The sequence below is a fragment of the Poecilia formosa genome, unplaced genomic scaffold (assembly GCF_000485575.1).
Source record: "Poecilia formosa unplaced genomic scaffold, Poecilia_formosa-5.1.2 Scaffold589, whole genome shotgun sequence".
Taxonomy (NCBI): Eukaryota; Metazoa; Chordata; class Actinopteri; order Cyprinodontiformes; family Poeciliidae; genus Poecilia; species Poecilia formosa.
In genome coordinates this window covers 112,213-131,590 of record NW_006800528.1, presented here as the reverse complement: position 1 = coordinate 131,590, position 19,378 = coordinate 112,213, and the positions used below count along the sequence as shown (strand labels likewise).

Below are 19,378 nucleotides of genomic sequence, written 5' to 3'. Positions count from 1 at the left end.
GTTCAAACGCCATTGGACCTTTAAGACATGAGGTGCAAAGGATTATGGGATGAGTCAGATATTTGACTAGGTGAGACTTGTGGTGTGTCTTAGTGGTGATTTTATCAACTATATTCACAAACGTTAAAGAGTTAGAGGCAAATGTAGATGACACAACGACCCACATTCAGTCAAAGAAAGATGATTCGTCATCTTTCCTTGATGATGAAAGAAGGATGTATCATCAAAGTTACATTGCATCCTTGATGATGCAATGTATGTTGCATTTTTTTCTCCTAAAAATATATATGTTGAAACAAAAAAACCCCTAAGAAATCCCACTATGAGACAAAAGTATCACATGATAAACCAGAAGCTGAATATTGAACCCTCCATAATGGACAGTTAGAATAAAGTAGTTTGTTTTAGGTTGTAAACTGCAGTTCATACTATTGACCACAAGATGGCATCAAAGAGGACTGTGTGGGAAAAAAAATTGATTAATAAAACATTTTAAAACCAGTAAGCTTTATTTGACCATCACTATTTATGTCATCCTTAGCCTTGGTTAGTTTTTGTCACCAGTCTGACAGATCTTCCACTTGTAACCATGGCAACCTTCTTTGTCCAGTGCGTGTCCACATTGGTCTCGTTTGTGTTTATATTCTAGAAAGAATCTGGTCATGTCTTAAGCGTTCAACTCTAGTTAAATGTAGCCCAAAGTTTTAGAAGAGTTGGTTCAAATTTCAGAATCAAAATTGTGTCATTTTGCTATTGAGGCCCAACGTGTGTCAAAGAGCATATGAACAAATTATTGCAAATTCATGTCCCACATACTCTCCAGTACTGCAGCTCCACATAGAGGATAATAGGTTGAACTGCTTTCAATAAGATAAATTGACATTTCTAATGTAGTGTCTTTATATGTTGTTTTTTCCTGCTGGCTGCTGAGACCCTGAACTTAAATACAGCATTGGAACAAGCTTACTTATTACATTTCCTTTTTCTACTTAAAGAGACAAAGTGACAAGAATGATCTTATGCACCAGTTTCAGATTGACAGCAGAGGCGAGATATTCACGAAAAAGCTAGACTCTTAATATGGTGGAAAGTATTTTTGTTGTCATTGTGAAACTTTTAAGGTTATATTTTATGTGAGTAGCACTGTGAGACGCATGAGTTGGGAGTTTTTTAGCTTTAGGTTTTCACAAAAGAAAAGAATGAATAAATTTAACTCCAATCACATTTGCTAGACCCTATACTGGAGGGTCCAGTCACTGCCCCTTTAATTGTAAAGGGGCAGCACAATGTACTTTCAAGTCACATAGTACAATTTTATAGTACAATCAATTAACTATGTTACCTTCAGTTTTTACATATCAAACACTTACTTGACTTAAAAGAAATTTGACTTTATAATTTATTGCCTTGAATTTGGGGCTTTGTCTCTTTAAAAACTCCTGCTCTTTCTGAAACTTCGTCTTCAGGAAGTCATCACAACGTCGCTCCTTTATTAACCTTTTAAAGTTCTTACCAGAATGGTTGCCACGGAAGATTAGATGATTTCTCAAACATGCATGAAAGAATCAAAATAACACTCCAGTTATGTTTTTGATGACTGTATAGCATTATACCGTGATGTAAAGCTCGAAATAGTCAATATTACATAATACTGTCCTGTCAGGTGATGTCCTGCTTGAGAACAGGTGTGGCAGTTTTCAGGTCTGGGTGTGATAAACCACAGTTATGTTTCTTTTATTTTTTTCTTCTCCCAAATCAGTTTGTTAAACAGTTAAATCCAAGAAACATGCAATATAACAGTAAATGAGGAAGGGAGCAAACACTTTTCCACACCACTGTGTTTCCTCTGTCGTGCTTCACCTGCCCCTCTCCACCATCGTTCAGTCCTGGAAACAACACGTAATACACAATCACCAGCTGAAAACTCAACCCTCTATCACCTCTCTTACCTCCGCTGGAGATCAGCTTCACCATTCAGAGGAGTAAGAACCATTGATCATCTTCCTCACCTGCAATCTAAATTAACAATTAACTCACCTTTCTTCATGAAGTGGACCTGGCTTGATTCTCCCATTTACGGCTGTTCATCTTCCTGAACAATTACTATGTTCAGTAAACAGTTTCATCTTCCCTTTCTGAGTGTTTGTATTTGTAATTGTCTAAAAAAACCAAACACTATAATGACATATTCAGCCTAAAGAGACTTTAGGGTGTCTTAAGTTTTATTTTTATGTCTGTTTTCTTTCATCAGTGGCTACATTTACAAATAATTGCAAGAACAGAAAGGCTACAGTTTAAAATTACTTGATATAACTCTAGCTGGTAGTTTCCAGACATTTTAACTGAAAACACATGCACCTTTGTGACTCAAAAAAATCTTTGCTGCCACCAAGCGGTGGGAAATAGAAATTACAACAGACTTACTGCCACATCACTACAACTGGGAAGTGACGCTCTAATCAGTAATAGTTCCTTTATCTGTAGTAGAAAGATGTTGTTGGAAGTTAAATGAGCTTTTGATGTGGTTGGAGCAAAGTTGTAGTCACACATACTCCACATGTTCTAACAGATACTAGCAATTTAAATTAGTTTAAAATAAATGTTCCTTACAATGCTGATTATAAAAATGTCAGCCTTCCCCTTCTGTGTCCATAATTGTCTGTTTAGCAAAAGCCCAACGCTACATGGACATATTTACCCTAAAATGACCTCAGGGTGTCTTAAGTTTACTTTTTATGAATATTTTTTTGTCATGAGTGGCTACATTTATAAATAATGGAAGAAGAGAAAGGCAGCAGTTTAAAAATACTAAGAATCAGATTCGCAGTGTCTTAAAGCCGAAACACTCCCATTCATTATGACAAATAATGTGTCGGACTTGTTTTTATTACATTTCACAGATCTAATAGAAAATATAGGTAAAAGGCAGCTTTCTACTAAAGCAAAAGGAGGCATATCTGATATTTGGAATATATTTTTATTCACAGGATTGTAATAAAAGCATACAAAGATATGGGATTACACAAGATAACAGCTTTGCTGGAGAACAGGGCTGCCCCATGCCTCCATGGGTCTGTAAGCAAAATTTGTTTGCGCAAATGCACACCACATTTCGCCAACTACTGCTTAGAGTAGCTCATTGATAGGTCAATGCAGTAGCCATGTAGTCTGATGTAAAACCATTTTTCTTGACAAAGTTATATTGAGAAGCTTTAGTAATTGTTGACATTAAACACACTGTCTAGAAACCATAAAAACAAACAAACAAAAGAAAACAACTCAGAATTATATAAGGCCAGTAATGACAATAAACTCATTTAAAGTTAAAGCTCAGTTTCACACAAATACAAGGATGCTAGCATAAATGTTTGACTGTTCAACTGGACCATTCAAGGTCGCTTTAAGCTAATTTTCTATTAGTAGCTCCACAAATATTTTCGATAAACTTTTCATTACCAAGACACATAAAAACATACCTTTACCTCAGCTTTTTTTTTCTTCTATTCTTCCTCTTTCTTTTCTTTGTCCCTGAAAGCTAAGTCCTTTTTGCGCCATTGTTTTGCTAACTTATCTTCTACCGATGCTCTGTACATTGGATGGCAGCTCATATTACCGGTGAAGCGTGACCCACTGTGGCCAGTAGGGGGCCCCTAAGAGCAATTTATTATTATGATTATGATTATGATTATTATTATTATTATTATTTAGGGGGTCCCATAGCAACCCCGGGCCCTAACCAGACACTCAGTCTGCTTTGCCTTTGCCTTGGGCCAGCCCTGGTGGAGAACGAACCATCACATTCCTCTTTCCTGTCAATTGACAAATAATTTGAGTCACATATTAATCAGCATCAAAAATGATATAAAAGTCTCTGAGAGTTGAACATGTTCAAAGATAAAATCATATGCTTGATTCTAATTCAGTGATTTACTTTAAATCTGTAAAATTGTATATCGGAGCAATAAACTGATATTAAAATCATCATTAAATGAATCTGAAATCAATATTTTGAATTAAAAAAATATTAAGTTGAATGCACAATCACACCACCTATTACAGCCTTTTCCTTTGTTTTGGTTACTAATTTTAGCCAATACTTTATGTCTATTATGTAGATGTTAACCATCTGAACCACATGTTGAGCTGCAGTTACCTGGGTTAATGTTAACATAGTCCGATTCTTCTGCTGAATGAAAGATCCACTCTGCTGTGACTGTCAGATGAATCAGTGGGGAATCACAAAAAAGAGAAAAATAACATTAAAACATTTTAGAATCATCTTAGTTTTTGTATTTTATATGTTTGAGTAACTCTTTTAGAAATTCTATTTAAATTATCTGTATATTTAACATATTTGGATTTATCTTCATTTAAAATATGCCATTATTTCAACCATCAGTCTGTCATCAGTGTCTTTAGCTGCTATAAAACATAGTTTACCGTTTCCAGAGGCGCTGCTGAGGTGGATTGTCTCATAGAGGGAATCCAACCCTCCATCATCTACAATAAAACAAAGTTAAATGAGCGAAAATCAATGAAATTATCATTTTTAAACAGAGATGCTCAAAGTTTATGTTTTTAGTTGTGTTTCATTACTTTGATCTTTCCTGACAATATGTTGATTTTAGTTACTAGTATGAAATTTCATTATTATCTTAGAAATGTAGTTTTACGTTAGACTGCTGAAGAGTAATAATTATGGATGAATTTATTTTACATGCAAACAGCAGTAATGTAGCAATGTTTTTCACCCTATTTTTATTTGTTTTCTTTGCCATAAAAACTGATTCATTAGAAAAAAGAAAATTATCTATGAAGTAATTAAACATTCTAATTAATCATAAAGATGTTTAATGTGAGACGAACCAGGGAGCAGAGAGTTGTAAACAGAACCGTCATTCTGGGTCACTTCATGATCTGGATTGCTGCTCTCTGGTTGATTCAATCTGAAAATAATAGAGACATAAATGCATTAATGAAAGTAATTATTTGATGCATGATTAGAAAGAGAGAACAGATATTTTTACTGACCTGTTACTGCTTAAATCTGCAGGGGAAAACATTTAAAGAGACAAAGACATTTAATGATATTTTTCCTACTTTGAACTTATGTTAAAACATCAGAAAATTTTTGAAACATTTTAACAAATAAAGTGTTTGAATGAATGTGATTCAATGTGAGCAGAAAAAGTTCTCACCTTTGGACCGTCTGCAGCGCCACAATACCAGGAGAATAATGAGAATAACGAGAACGACTCCAACAACTGGTCCAACGATCAACATGACAGGAAATGAAGAGCTGACAGGACTGGATACAGTTACTGGAAACAAGGAACATTAAACACCAGTTAAGATTTTATGACATCATCCTTTTGATTAGTAAAAACTTCAACATAGATAAAATCTTCAGCACATCCACATAAAGATCTTCAGTGTTCGCCTTGTTCCTGAATTAAAGTTAAAGATTTTAACTGGATAAAATCCATCAAATATTTGAATCTTTTTCACCTCTAACAGACATCCAGCTCTGTAGTGAATCTTTTCCTGAATGTTTACACATGTAGAAACCTTCATCTGACTTTGACACTGCAGAGATATTCAGCTCTCCTCTGCTGCCAGAGTCAAGGAGTTTATCATTGTGATAGAAAAACACGTTGGGGAGAAGTTGTTTTTTTTTATCTCTGCAGCTCAGAGTCACAGGATCTCCTTCAGTCACAGGATGAACAGGACTCAGCAGGAGAGGATCAGAATAATCATCTGTAAAACAATCAGAAGATATTCAGTTCACGGCTCTTTAAGCCGTGTCCATAAAGAGCAGTGGCATTGTGGAATCTAGTGGTGAAGAAAAACAAAAAATATATACTTATATGTTTTTAGAAACTGAATTGAAATTAATGAATTTAAATTAATTAAATGATTATAAAAGCATGGGGGTTTTGTTTTTTTATTTTTATTTTTTTTAGAAAAAATGCATTTATATCCATATATTGTCCCATTTTGTAGACATCAAGACGTGTTTGATGAATGCGACAAATTCTCCTAAAAATTGTTTTACAATAGATTATTGGAAAAAATGCCTTGGAGTGCTTCAGCCAGAGTCTCAATTTGATTAGTGTGATTAAGGTAAAAAGCAAAGTAAAACAATACAATTAATGAGAGCGAAAGTTTCCTGTATTGACGTCTTTCGGCTGAAACCTGTTATAAAATGATTAAATAATCTGATGTCACTCTTTTTGCCTGAGACAAATATGTATTGATTTTAGCTTCACATGAGCAGCAGAGCAATTCATTGGAAACAATTTACTTCAAGAATGATTAAAAATTATATTTAAGAAAAAAAAAAAGCTTAACGGTTTTTAAATAGTGACAGAAAAACAGCCTGATAGCATTCAAAGAGCATTAGTGCATTGATAGTAGTTACAGTGGAAGAGGAGATAAAATGAAATTAGCCAAATAACAACAACAACAACAACAACAATAATAATAATAAATTACAGAATGATATATCTTTGTGATTTAACCTCAGTCTATTCATCAGAAAATGTCTAAAATCTTCCATAAAGTTTATGCTATGACATTTACAAAATCACATATTTCATGATGAATAAAAAAAGATAAAACAAACATATCTTACCCTGTAATGTAATGTTGACAGCATTGCTAAACTCTCCAGATTTTGACTCACACCAGTAAACTCCATCCCTATTATAGAATGGTGAAATGGTGCATGTAGATCCAGTCTTTTTCCCCCAGTAGGGGCAGTCTGACAGGTGGCCTTTCTCTGTAAATCTCCTCATTGTCCACTCAGCAGAGTTTCCCTCACAGTTCAGAGACACATATTCATACCTGAAGTGTTGAACTCTGTCAGGATTCACTGAGAGAGACGCTGCTGGACGAGGATCTGGAAACAAGACAGGATTTCAGCTGAGAGCAGAAACATCTTTGGAATGTTTTCATTAAAAATGTTTCCTTGCTTTGTTTCTATAATAATAAAGATCAGAGAACACATTTCAGCAAGTTGGTCAAACTTTTATTTCTGCTTTTAGAGTTTTCCATATATTTCAGGAAGTAAACTATCAACATGGAAAAAATTCTTCCGTCTTTTAGAAAAACAAGATGTAGTTTAGCTGTGAATGTCTAACACCTCCCCCAGACCGATGTTTTAATTCAGCTGGATGTTGGATTGATTCTCCAACATCCCTGCTGACATCTTTAGCCTTTATCTAGTTGTGTTTGTCAAAAATCTACAGAAAATTGCTTTTAATCTTATATTTTTATCACGTTGCACACAAACAGCATGAATCTAGCTGAGCTAATGTTTATTATCTGATAGTTTAAATTATCAGTTGGTAGTGATGATGAAAATATGTTTTCTTTCTAATGCTCTGTTATACACTAACAGATGTCCCAGTGTATGTTTTAAGAATAAAATTAAAAGGAAAATTCAAAATAAAAGGAAAGTGGGATCAGATTAAAAAAAACTCTGAAACTTGGTATTATTGAGATCAAAGACAGAAATAAACTGACCTGCAGACCAGACAAACTCTGGTTCACTGTAAAGAGTGTAAAACTCTGGTTCTCCTCTTTCTGCTCTGCACACAAATCCTGCTGTGTGAGTCGGTCCATGAACAGTGTAGGAGTTCTGCTCAGTCCCATTGGTGATGTCAGGCAACATCTTATAGGTGTAGAATGATTTGCCAGATGGTTTAGGAACAGTTTTATACCATAAGAACGTCCATCCTGCTGATGGAGACTCCAAACCCTCACAGCTCAGAGTCACTGAGGCTCCAGGATTCAGCCATAGTGGAGACACAGAGAGGACAGGCTGAGGTTTGGGTGCTGAAGAGAGATTTGAAACTGGGTCAAACATTTGTCCTGATCATCTCTCATCTTTTCATTTTAATTCTTTTTAAGGGTTATTATTCTATCTGATTTATTTAAATCGTAGTACAAAAAAATACTCTGACTCTGGTCATTGTGGGGGGTTTTTCAGAGTGGAAACTGGTAGGGGTTCTCTGGTATTTTTGTTCTGGACCTCTTTTCTCCTGTTTTGTGGATGACCGAGGAACTCAACATTTTTACCTTTTAAGTTCACTTCTAGCAAGAGGTATTTTATTTTCCAGTTGAAAGTGGGTGTTTTGTTTATTATTTTGACTTTGGAGACCCTGAAGATTAAAGCTTCCCTGTCTTTATTATTTTCTTTTTACCTCTTGTGTTTGGTATTTTGCCTAAATTGTAAAATAAACTGTATTTCTCCTGACATTAACTCCTTAGTGGTAAATAGTGTTTGCGTTGCACCCAGAGCCAGAAATTATCCTTTGCTGTCTTGGGGTGGGGATGTTGCATAAGTGGGGGCTCGTCCGGGATTATTTTGAACATTGGACAGTTTTGTACAGAGGAGTTTTTGCAATCCTACATTACAACAGTTTGATGTCTGCAGAAAATTTGATTCATGTGAAATTGCTTCACATTATGGTATCCCTGTATCTAAGTCAAAGGCGAATTGAAATCTCTTGTCTTCAGTAGATTGGTTGAAAAAGGAGGACTCTCAGAACCTTGAGAAAATCCACCTCACAAACATTTGTTAAATGTGCAAGGGAAAAAGGAATGATATTTGACAGATGTGCCAGACAACCAAAGCTACTGATTTTAATTTACTAATCGGTATTGTTGGAAGAGTTCAAAAACTTCCTTCCAGATTGTAGCTCATAATACCTGAATGAGCAAAAGCTGCTGTCCTGGCAGAAGAACATGCTCTTACTCACAAAAATGTTTTTGTAAGAAAATCTGAACCATCCATAATCTCAGGTTTGAGTTGCACCCAGTGCCAGAAATTATCCTTTATTACAGAAAACTTTTAGCTTTTCTGCCCCATCTCCTTGGAATGCCTTGCAAGCTGAACTAACACTGTTAGAAATTGGTTCCCTGAACGATTCTTCCAAAACTAATAGAAAAAAGATTTTAAATTGCCACTGTTTTTAAATTAATATTGTCACAACTACTGCCCTTCATTGTCAAATTGTTGACATTTATATATGTATAGTGTCCATTTTTGTTATTTTGTTATTAAACTGACAATATCACCAGTGATAGAAAATATCTACTAGGGCATAAATATGATAAATTACCAATATACTGGGGAACATATACACTTCCAGGTGACTGTAGCAAACTGAATCCACTTTTGGATAAAAAAGATTTTTTAAAAACTCTGTTTTTCTTAGACTGTGTGCTGGAGTTAAAGCTGATGTTCGGTTTGTTGTTTCAAATTTCAGGTAAAATATTTTCAAAGTGGCAAACAAGAGGGTTTTGATATTATTAGAAGATTTTTTTTTTCCAAGTGGGACAAAATGTAATATAAATGATCTCTTCCATGCCAGTAACTTAAATACAGTAACTTACATACAGTTAGCAACTGTATGTAAGTTACTTACATACAGTTAGGTTCATAACATTACTCCACGGTGTCAAGGAAAACCCTTCTCTGTTTCCTCTACAGCTGTATTCTCCACTGTCAGCCTCAGTAGCTGAGTTGATCCTGAATTCGCTGGATGTTGGAAAGTTTCTATGAGTTGTTCTCCATTCATACGTCCACTGAGTTCTTCTTCCCTCCTTGATCTCACATCTCAGAGTGACTTTCTCTCCACTGTAGATCTGAGACCAGTTGGGTTGCAGAACCAAACTGGGTTTATTGGGATCTGTAGAACAAAATGTATAATTAGGCAATTACCAGAACAGTCAAGAGCATTTAACTTAACACTTTAAGTGACAAAAATCACTTTCTTAAGCTGCAGAAAACGTTTCTGTAATTTCTACTTATTTTATTGTCATTGCATAAAGACACAACAGTGAAAATTGCAATGAAATATCATCGCTTGGCACAAACATGTGTGCCTATAAGCAGATAAATATACAAATAATATTTAGCTAAATACATATAATTTAGCATTTCAGACAGTCTTAGTGGGGAATTGTTGGTGTTGAGCAATCTAATGGTCAATGGGGGGCAACTATTTCTGAGTTTGGCTATTTGACAGTGGATGATACGGAATCTCCTGCCAGACACCAAATGGATGAACAGACCTTGAAGAGGTTGGATGGATTCAGAGAGGATCTGCTTTGCTCTGGCAAAGCAGTGTTTGTGTGTAATGTTCTGGATTGATGGGAGTGGAGACCCAATGATCCTCTCCTCTGTCCTCACCACCAGATGGTGATACTGCTGGTCAACAGGCTCTCAGTGTTTCCTCTGTAGATGGTAGGAAGGTTGGGAGGGGGAGAGAAGCCCTTCTCATTCATCGCAGAAAGTGCAGGTACTGCTGCGCCTTTTTCACCAGGGAAGTGATAAGAGGTCTCCAGCCAAGGTTGTCTGTACTGTACACCCCCAGGATCTTAGTGCTATTGACGATCTTCATTGTGGCGTGTGGTTGGGTCGAGACCTCCTGAAATCAATGATGGTCTCCTTTGCCTTGTCGATGTTCAGGACCAGGTTGTTTACTCTCCACCAATCTACAAAATGTTGTGCTTCTGCTCTGTAATCCACTTCATTATTGTCCTGAATTAGCCCCATAATTGTTGTGTTGTCTGCATATTTCATGATGTGGTTGGTGTTAAACCTGGGATGACTGTCGTTGGTCATCAGGGTAAACAGCATTGAGGCTCAGGACACAGCCCTGTGGGGAGCCAGGGTTCAAAGAAATGAAACTGGAGGTGTTATTACCCACATGGACAGACTGAGATCTGTTGGTGAGGAAGTCCATACCAGATCTTGGGGAATGATCATATTAACTGCTGAGCTGAAGTCCAAAAACAGCATCTGTACGTATGTGTTTCTTTGGAAGAGCAGTGGAAATGGTTTGGTTTGTATGCAAATTGGAATGGGTCAAATCATGGAGACAGTATGGAAATGATGAGATTTATTTTTCTTCAAGAGTTTAAGATGTCTTTAAAATAAAATTTAAAAAATTAGGAAACAGATGTGTTCAAAGTTTTTAAACTAAAATATAATTTACATCAGGAGGGTTGTTAAGGTTTTAAGTTATATTGGATTATTGTGGTCGTTTCAACAGAATCAGTTTTAAATAAGTCTAAGCTTGAATCTGCACATGCCTTTGTCTTTTGGAGAAGCTGAACTGGCAAAAGTGATTCGGATTCACACAATTAAGAAAGATTTGACACAATCACAGATTAAACCATATTCATGTCTATGGATTCAACAATTTAAGACTCTGTTGGTGATTGCAAATGTTTCTTCAAACAACTGAGGACCAAATTCAGGTTTTAACTATTATCCGTTTTTATGCTGATGGCCTGATAACTAAACTCACCAATACTCTGAATGGTGACCTCGTTGCTGGTTTCTGATTCAAAAACTGGGTCTCCTCTTCCTCCTCTTCCTCCTCTGCAGCTGTACTCTCCTCCCTCTGAGACTCTGATGGTTCCATCTGGTTCTGTGTTTCTGGAGGATCCATCTGCAGGATATTGTTGTCCATTTCTGAACCAGTCAAACTTCCAGCCAGTAGATCCTTCAACAGAGCAGGTCAGTGTAACACTGCCCCCTGCTGGTATGACTGTTTCCATTGCTGTCAGTGTGGCTGTGGGTTTATCAGCTGTTGAGTTTAAAAATTATAATAATAAGTAATTCATCAGAATATTAATTATTTCATGAAACATTTTTTATAAGAAAAAATGTAAAATAAAAAAAAATATTAAAATTTCATAATATTTATAAATTCAAACTAAGGAGAAACATGAACTCTGCATTGCACTGATGGACCAGATTTTCCATCATGTTTCCTATGAATGAGAAGCTCTTGAAAATAATATCATTTCAGGGGAAATTCCAAACCTGCCCTACAATTCAGACTCAGGTTGAAACAGATTCACCAAACATGGATGTTTCTGGACTGTGGTAGAAAGATCAAGTTCCAAGAAAGAACCCACATGCACAGCAAGACGTGCAAACTCCATTCAGAAAAGCACCATTTCTAACCACAGCCACAGCAAACACACAGAGAGCAATCAAACTGATAAATGAACTCAGACAGAAAAAAAAACAAAAAAAAAGCATTTCATCACCTGCAGGAGTCTTGTTGGCAGGTGGATCAAGGACACTCTCAGTCTGTGTTGTCGGATTGATATAATCTTCTAAAATGACTAGATATAAAAAGAAAACCATGACCGTTTAAACTTTTGTACATACACACGCCGGTGTGCCCAACATATCTCATTGCAGATTTTGTTAGTCTATTCTTTCATTTTGGACGAGCTTTTCAACTGTTTATTTTTCTACATTTTTCTGCTTTTAGCAAAGTAAGTTTTTAGTGAGCTTTACGAAGGAAGAGGAGGAAAATGAAGGCCTTGTTCTTTACCCCTCTGCCACCGCAGCACTGCTCTCTTCCACTTCACAGAATTAATGATGAAATGAAATAAGAATGAAATAAATAATATATAGAAAAAAAAATAATAATAAACACTGGCTCCAGAAAAGAAAATTTAAAAAAATCCAAGTAAAACATTTCTACTTAGATGTATGCAATGTTGAATCAAGGTACTTTCCAACACACAAAAAAAATAAAAAATATTTGTGTTTGAAAATTCCAAGTAACTTACTAAAAGTGAATGTGGATAGCAATTTGATGAAAACTGATTAAAATCAACTTAAATGAACTAAAAATAATTTAGTATTTAAAATTAAATACAATTTTATTTGCAATTAAATACAATTTTGCATTTATAGTGTAGAAGCTGACTGTACTTTGTTTTATCTGAAATTATAAATTGACACTCCAGAACAGTGTTGGGGTTAGTCGGCAAACCGACACAAGGAGGAACAAGTTGATCCGTGGAACCGTAGTTTCCACAATTAGTTTTGTTTTTTGTTCACTTTCCTTGCATCTACTGCATATCATAACAGGTCAATGTAATATATTCCAGAAATACAAGAGAATATTGTTGGAGAAAGAAATACTACAATAATATGGACCATTTGCTCTACAAACAAGAATTGTGTTATGGTGCCAATTACTTAAGTGCTTATTTATACGGCACAATTAGGTTCCATTCCTGTATAAAATAAAGGTAAAAATGACGTTGGAAAAAACACAAACAGTTTATCTTTTTCCTATGGATAATGTAAGCTGAATTGAAAACGCAAAAGAAAAAGAAAAACAATAACTCCAAAGCAACTTACTTACCCTCAGCACGTCCATGAAGCAGAGAACTGAGCACTGCAAAGATCAAGGCTTGGTCAGACATTATCCAGCTGGTTAAGAATAATAATCATAATGCTGTTTTATTCATTTTAGAATATTAAAATAAAACTGTTTCAAAATAATAGACATAAATTATTTTATTTATGTAGATTTAATTTTTATAAAAAGTCACATAATTTTTTTCTTTATTGTTAACCACACAAGAGATGCTTGACTTACAATGCTGATTACAAAATAGAGGGGAAAAAAAAGACTTGAGTGTTTTGTTTTCAATGCTGTCACATGTTATCCTGAAGACACAATTTCTTTAAACTCTGAGCAGAAAGTCAGTGATGTACTTACAGAAAAAGCCCAGCATGCAGAGCAGAGCGGGTTTCATCCTGGCATCCAGAACGGCTGCACAGCTCAACTGAACGGCTTCTACTTGGTTTTAATTGTAATATAAAATGAGAAGTTTTGTCAAATACATATATGACATCAAAATGTTTCATACATCCCCTCCATTCTATCCCCTCCCTGTGTTTCCTTCCCTTTTACACCAACTTCACACCACAGCAGCCACTCAGACTGCAGCACTTGATGATGGTTTGCATTTCCTGTCCATTGCAGAGATATTTTAACCAGGGTTATGCACAGCATTTAGTATAGACTTGCTAAAAACAACAGCAAACAAAGGAATCCTACATTTGAATGCATTTTGCTATAGGCAGTTGTTTTGCAATAACTTGCTGAAGGTTTTTTTGTTTCGAAACATTCTCCTGTTTAAATGTTTGAGTTTCCGACTGAGACAGAGATGCTACGTATCTTCTACCATCTGCCACTGACTGACATTCATCTGTTGAGCATCAGCTTGTCTGATGTTTCCCACTTACATGCTATAGGCTGCAGATCACCACCACCACCAGAACAGAACATTATTTTAAATCATATTTGAACAACGAACAAAAAGCACCAGCAGGCTGAAGTGGTCGATTTGCATCAAAGGACAACATGGAGGCACCCAGAACAAACCACCATGTGCACAGGCTGTTCTGTTCTAAGAGCAATTTTCAGGAGACATGATAATTTGGCATGCTTTTGGATTTTGGGAGGAAGTTGTGAGAAAACCTTCACGGTGAGATTTAAACTCAGGGTCGCTTTGCTGCCTTGCAACGATGCAAACAGCTATTGGGAAAATAGATATCACAGTATCACAGAGCAGCACTAGGAAACCTTATCAGTGGAAGTTGGTGTCAAAATGTTGGTCATATCATGTAATCAGTTTTAAGTATTTACTGGTACATGGTCTGTGAGTAAAGATCTGATCTGGTGCATGGCATTTAAAACCATGTGTTTGGTTCTGTAGGAGCTTCAATACATGAGATGCAAAGGATTATGGGATGAGTTGGGCATTTTGCCCAACTCATCTACTTTAGGTGTAGTCCTTGGTCATGAAAGAAAGTACAGTGCCAATTTGTGTTGCAAATGCTCTAGGTTAACCAAAGTAGCATGCAACACTATGGTTATTGAATCATGTAAAGGTAAATAAACATTTAATGAATAAAAATATATTGACTTTATGTTCATTCCATGTATTTTAGTGCTAATGTTTAGTGACGGTCAGTGTGGATCTTAAGGCCTGATTAGTCTGGACAGAGTCAGATGGTCACTGCTTCTGTTGTTTAAGACCAGATTTAAAAATTAACAATGAGATGAGACTTCTGCTGTGTTTTAGTGCTCATTTTATTAATTATATTCACAAACTTCGAGGAGAAGCAAAGGGAGGCAACACAATTGCTGCCGCCTAGCGGTGGGAAATAGAAAATGCAACACATAATATAAGATAAAATAGGATAAGATAATATAAGATATTCCTTTATTAATCCCGCAGTGGAGAAATTTACATTGTTACAGCAGTACAGAGGACAGAGCAGAACCAATATCAAAATCTATATATTCAAAAAATACAAGTGACTTTTTCTTTTCCCCATCAGTATTTTTTCCCCATCATATTTATAAATAATGGAAGAAGAGAAAGAATCAGATCATCATCATTTTAAAACTAAAACACTTCAATTCATGACAATGTACATGATTTTTTTCTATTACATTCCACACATCTAACAGAAAGTAAATAGTACATGTAAAAAGTAGTTTTCTACTGAAACAAATATCTGGAGGAATATCTGATATTTGGAATACATTTTTATTTAAAGCCTTAAAGATATGGGATTATACAAGATAGCAGTTTTTATCACATGCATTTTGTTGGAGATTGAACCGTCACAGCATTCAGTCTACACTGCTGCTTCTGTTGCTGCAGGATTCATTCCTGTCAATGGAGAAATAATTTGAGTCAGATATTCATCAACATCAAAAATTAGTTAAAGCCGCTACGACTTGAACACATTCAGATAAAATCAAATATTATAATTAATTGACTTACTTCTAATCTTCTGTAAAAATATATATATATATATCAGGGCAATAAATGGATGCCATTAAAATAATCATTAAATTAATCTAAAATAAACATATTGAACAATAAATCAATAAGATGGATAGAGAATCAAACTATTTATTATTTCCTTTCCTCTGGTTACTAATTTTACTCAATACTTTATGTCTATTCTGTAGATTTTAACCGTCTGAACCACATGTTGAACTGAAGTTACCTGGGTTAGCATTAGCAGAGTTAGCATTAGCATCATCAGGATCTTCTGCTGGATGATGAATCCTCTCTGCTGAGAGAATCAATTAGAAATCACACAAAAAGAAAATTAATGTTGAGAAAAATCTTAAGATCATCTTACTGTTTGTGTTTTATATGTTGTTATAAGTACTTAAGTTCTCTATTTGTATATTTAATGTGTTTTATTTATCTTCATCTTCATCATTTTTTATCATCTGTCTCTCATCAGCGTCTTTAGCTGCTATAAAACATTTACTTTACCGTTTCCTGAGGTTGTGCTGAGTTGGATTGTCTCATAGAGGGAAGAGTCACCTAAAGACAATAAAACAAGGTCAAAGTTCAAATGAGTGGAAATTAATAAAATTATCACATCAATTTAAAACAAAGTAGATGTTCTAATAGTTTATGTGTTTAGCTCTGATTGATATATTGATATTTCTTTTTTTTTCCTGACATGTTATTTGTTACAAGTGTGAATTTTCTTCATTTCATGATTAAACATCAATTCTCATTCCTCACTGCTTGATTTTCATGATGAAGGCCTTGTGTTTTCAGTTCACATATCTAGAAACTATAAAGTGATTAAACATTCTAATTAATCATAAAGATGTTTTAATGTGAGACGAACCAGGAAGCAGAGAGCTGTAAACAGAACCGTCATTCTGGGTCACTTCATGATCTGGATTGATGCTCTCTGGTTGATTTGATCTGAAAATAACAGATTTCTATGCATTATAGAAATAAACTATTTTAGTGTGTGTAAAGAAAGATAAAATAAATGTTTTATACTGACCTGACATAGCCTGTATCTGTAAGGGAAAAAGACATTTAATGATATTTTCCCCTGTTTTTAATTCATGTTAAGACATCAGAATAAACTTAAAATATTTTAACAAATTAAGGATTTAACTAAATACTTAATTTAATGTGCGCACAAAAATGTCTCACCTTGGGACCGTCTGCAGCGCCACAACAAGAGAAGGAGAATCATGAGAATAATGAGAACGATTCCAGCAACTGGTCTAACGATCAACATGACAGAAAATGAAGAGCTGGCAGGACTGGAAACAGTTACTGGAAATAAGAAACATTAAAATTAATAAATCTGATAAAGCAACAGATTTCAAGACGTCATCGTCTGTTTTGTAAAAGACATGATTTCAAACTTGAACACATATAAAAAAATCTTCAGCACATCCACATAAACGTTCTTGGTCTTCACCTTTTTGTTAAATTAACTCAAATGTTTTTACTGAATAAAATGAACTAAATATTTTCCTCCTCCTCACCTCTAACAGACATCCAGCTCCTTGGTGAATCTTTTCCTGAATGTTGACATTTGTAGAAACCTTCATCTGACTTTGACACTGCAGAGATATTCAGCTCCCCTCTGCTGTCATTATGGATGAGTTTATCATTATGATAGAAAAACACATTGGAGAGAAGTTGTTGTTTTTTATCTCTGCAGCTCAGAGTAACAGGATCTCCCTCAGTCACAGGATGAACAGGACTCAGCAGGAGAGGAGCAGAATCATCATCTGTGAAACAACCAGAGGATATTCAGTGAAGAACATTTCTTTAAAATGCTTTATGTTTTCAACTGCAGTGACATTGTGGAATTCATTGATCATGAAAGATCAATACAATGAATTATTTTGTGACTTCACCTCAGTTATGCAATGTAGCAGAAAAAGTCAAAAATCTTCCTTGAACTCTATGATATTCACAATATTTCATATATTTATGATGTGCAAAAAAGAAAAAAAAGACTATAAACCAGATCTTACCCTGTACAGTGATGTTGACAGCATTGCTAAACTCTCCAGATTTTGACTCACACCAGTAAACTCCACTATTAAACCGGTTTGGGTCGATGATACATGTAGATCCAGTCAGGTTTCCCCAGATGGAGCAGTTTGACAGTTTTCCTGTTTCTGTAAACCTCTTCACTCTCCACTCAGAAGAGTTTCCCTCACAGTTCAGAGTCACAGATTCAGATCTGAAGTGTTGAACTCTGTCAGGATTCACTGAGAGAGAAGCTGCTGGACGAGGATCTGGAAAAAAGACAGGATTTCATCTGAGAACAGAAACATCTTTAAAATGATTCATTACAAATGGCCTGTTTCTATACTAATAAAGATCAGAGCAAACATTTCATCAAGTTGATCAAACTTTTATTTCAGCTTCTATGCCCCACAAATCTGAAACAAACTTCCAGAAAACTGCAAAACAGCTGAAACACTGACTTCCTTTAAATCTAGACTAAAATCCCAACTGTTTAGATTTGCTTTTGAAATCTAATCATGAAACATTAATCAGTAATCTGATGTGTGAAATGTAATGCTGACTGTGTGTTCTATGACTTTGTGTTTTTATGATGGAAAGCATTTTGAAATGCCTTATTGCTGAAAGGTGCTATCCAAATAAAATTTGATTGATTGATTGGTTTAAAACTACTGTTATTCCCAAATATTTCAGTTCTCAAAGGAAATAAACTACAGGGGAAATAATTCTTCCATCTTTTACAAAAACAAGTCGTAATTTACATGTGAATCTTTAACAGTGTCATTAATTGGTTGCATTAGTGGTTGTGAGGATAGACGTGGTGGACCCAGGTTTGAAGAGTAAATGAATGTTTCATGATGATAATCACAACGTGAACAGAAATCCAGGGGAGCACAGGTGAATATGATGAGGCTAGGAACTCAGACACACTGGTAGCACTGAGAGAGCAAAGGACTAATGAGATAAACGACAGGATGTATAGACACGACAAGGACCCTGCAGGGAGCCGGAGACACAGGTGGCATTAAATACACAAGGGGTAATCAGGGAACCTGAGACACAGCTGGGAGCAATCGGGGCCAGACGAGACGACACAGGAACCAAAACCTCTCAAACTGCTTCTCCTGATCAATGTTTCAATTCACCACTAAAGATGATGGTCGATTCGCCTGCTACCCTGCTGACTTTTTAGCTTTGATTTATTCAGAAAATTACTTATCTAATATTTCTGTCACTTTAGACACACAACTGCTAACTGTTTATTACCTGATAATGTGATTGATCTATCAGTTGGTAGCTATGACACAAGTATCTTTTTTTTTCCTAATGCTCCATCATAAATGAACATAAGTCAATTTCCAGGCATTTCTTTTTAAAGTTAAATCGAAAGAAGCATTTAAAATAAAAGTTTTCTCAGATCAAAAATGTCTGAAACTCATTTTTATTTGAGAGTAAAGACAGAAATAAACTGACCTGCAGACCAGACAAACTCTGGTTCACTGTAATGAGTGTAAAACTCTGGTTCTCCTCTTCCTGCTCTGCACACAAATCCTGCTGTGAGAGTCGATCCATTAGTGATGAAGGAGTTCTGCTCAGAACCATTGGTGCTGCCAGGAAGCAGCTCAGAGGTGTAGGAGATGCTGGATGGATCAGGAACAGCTTTATACCAGAAGAACCTCCATCCTGCTGGTTGATGCTCCAAACCCTCACA

The 19,378-nt window shown here is 35.5% G+C and overlaps 1 protein-coding gene across 1 annotated transcript in view; it reads right to left on the bottom strand.

Annotated features, from left to right (window-relative positions):
* Positions 1-3,744: 3,744 nt before the first annotated feature.
* The window catches only part of LOC103129895 (obscurin-like), a 16,974-nt gene continuing 1,340 nt past the window's right edge, over positions 3,745-19,378 (bottom strand). Inside the window, exons 3-10 of the mRNA XM_016665482.1 lie at positions 19,141-19,372; positions 17,670-17,936; positions 17,172-17,420; positions 5,199-5,321; positions 5,032-5,047; positions 4,867-4,946; positions 4,441-4,500; positions 3,745-3,809 (exon numbers count right to left, since the gene is read on the bottom strand). Coding sequence (XP_016520968.1) covers positions 3,745-3,809; positions 4,441-4,500; positions 4,867-4,946; positions 5,032-5,047; positions 5,199-5,321; positions 17,172-17,420; positions 17,670-17,936; positions 19,141-19,372 — 1,092 coding nt within the window. The remainder of the gene's footprint in view (positions 3,810-4,440; positions 4,501-4,866; positions 4,947-5,031; positions 5,048-5,198; positions 5,322-17,171; positions 17,421-17,669; positions 17,937-19,140; positions 19,373-19,378) is intronic.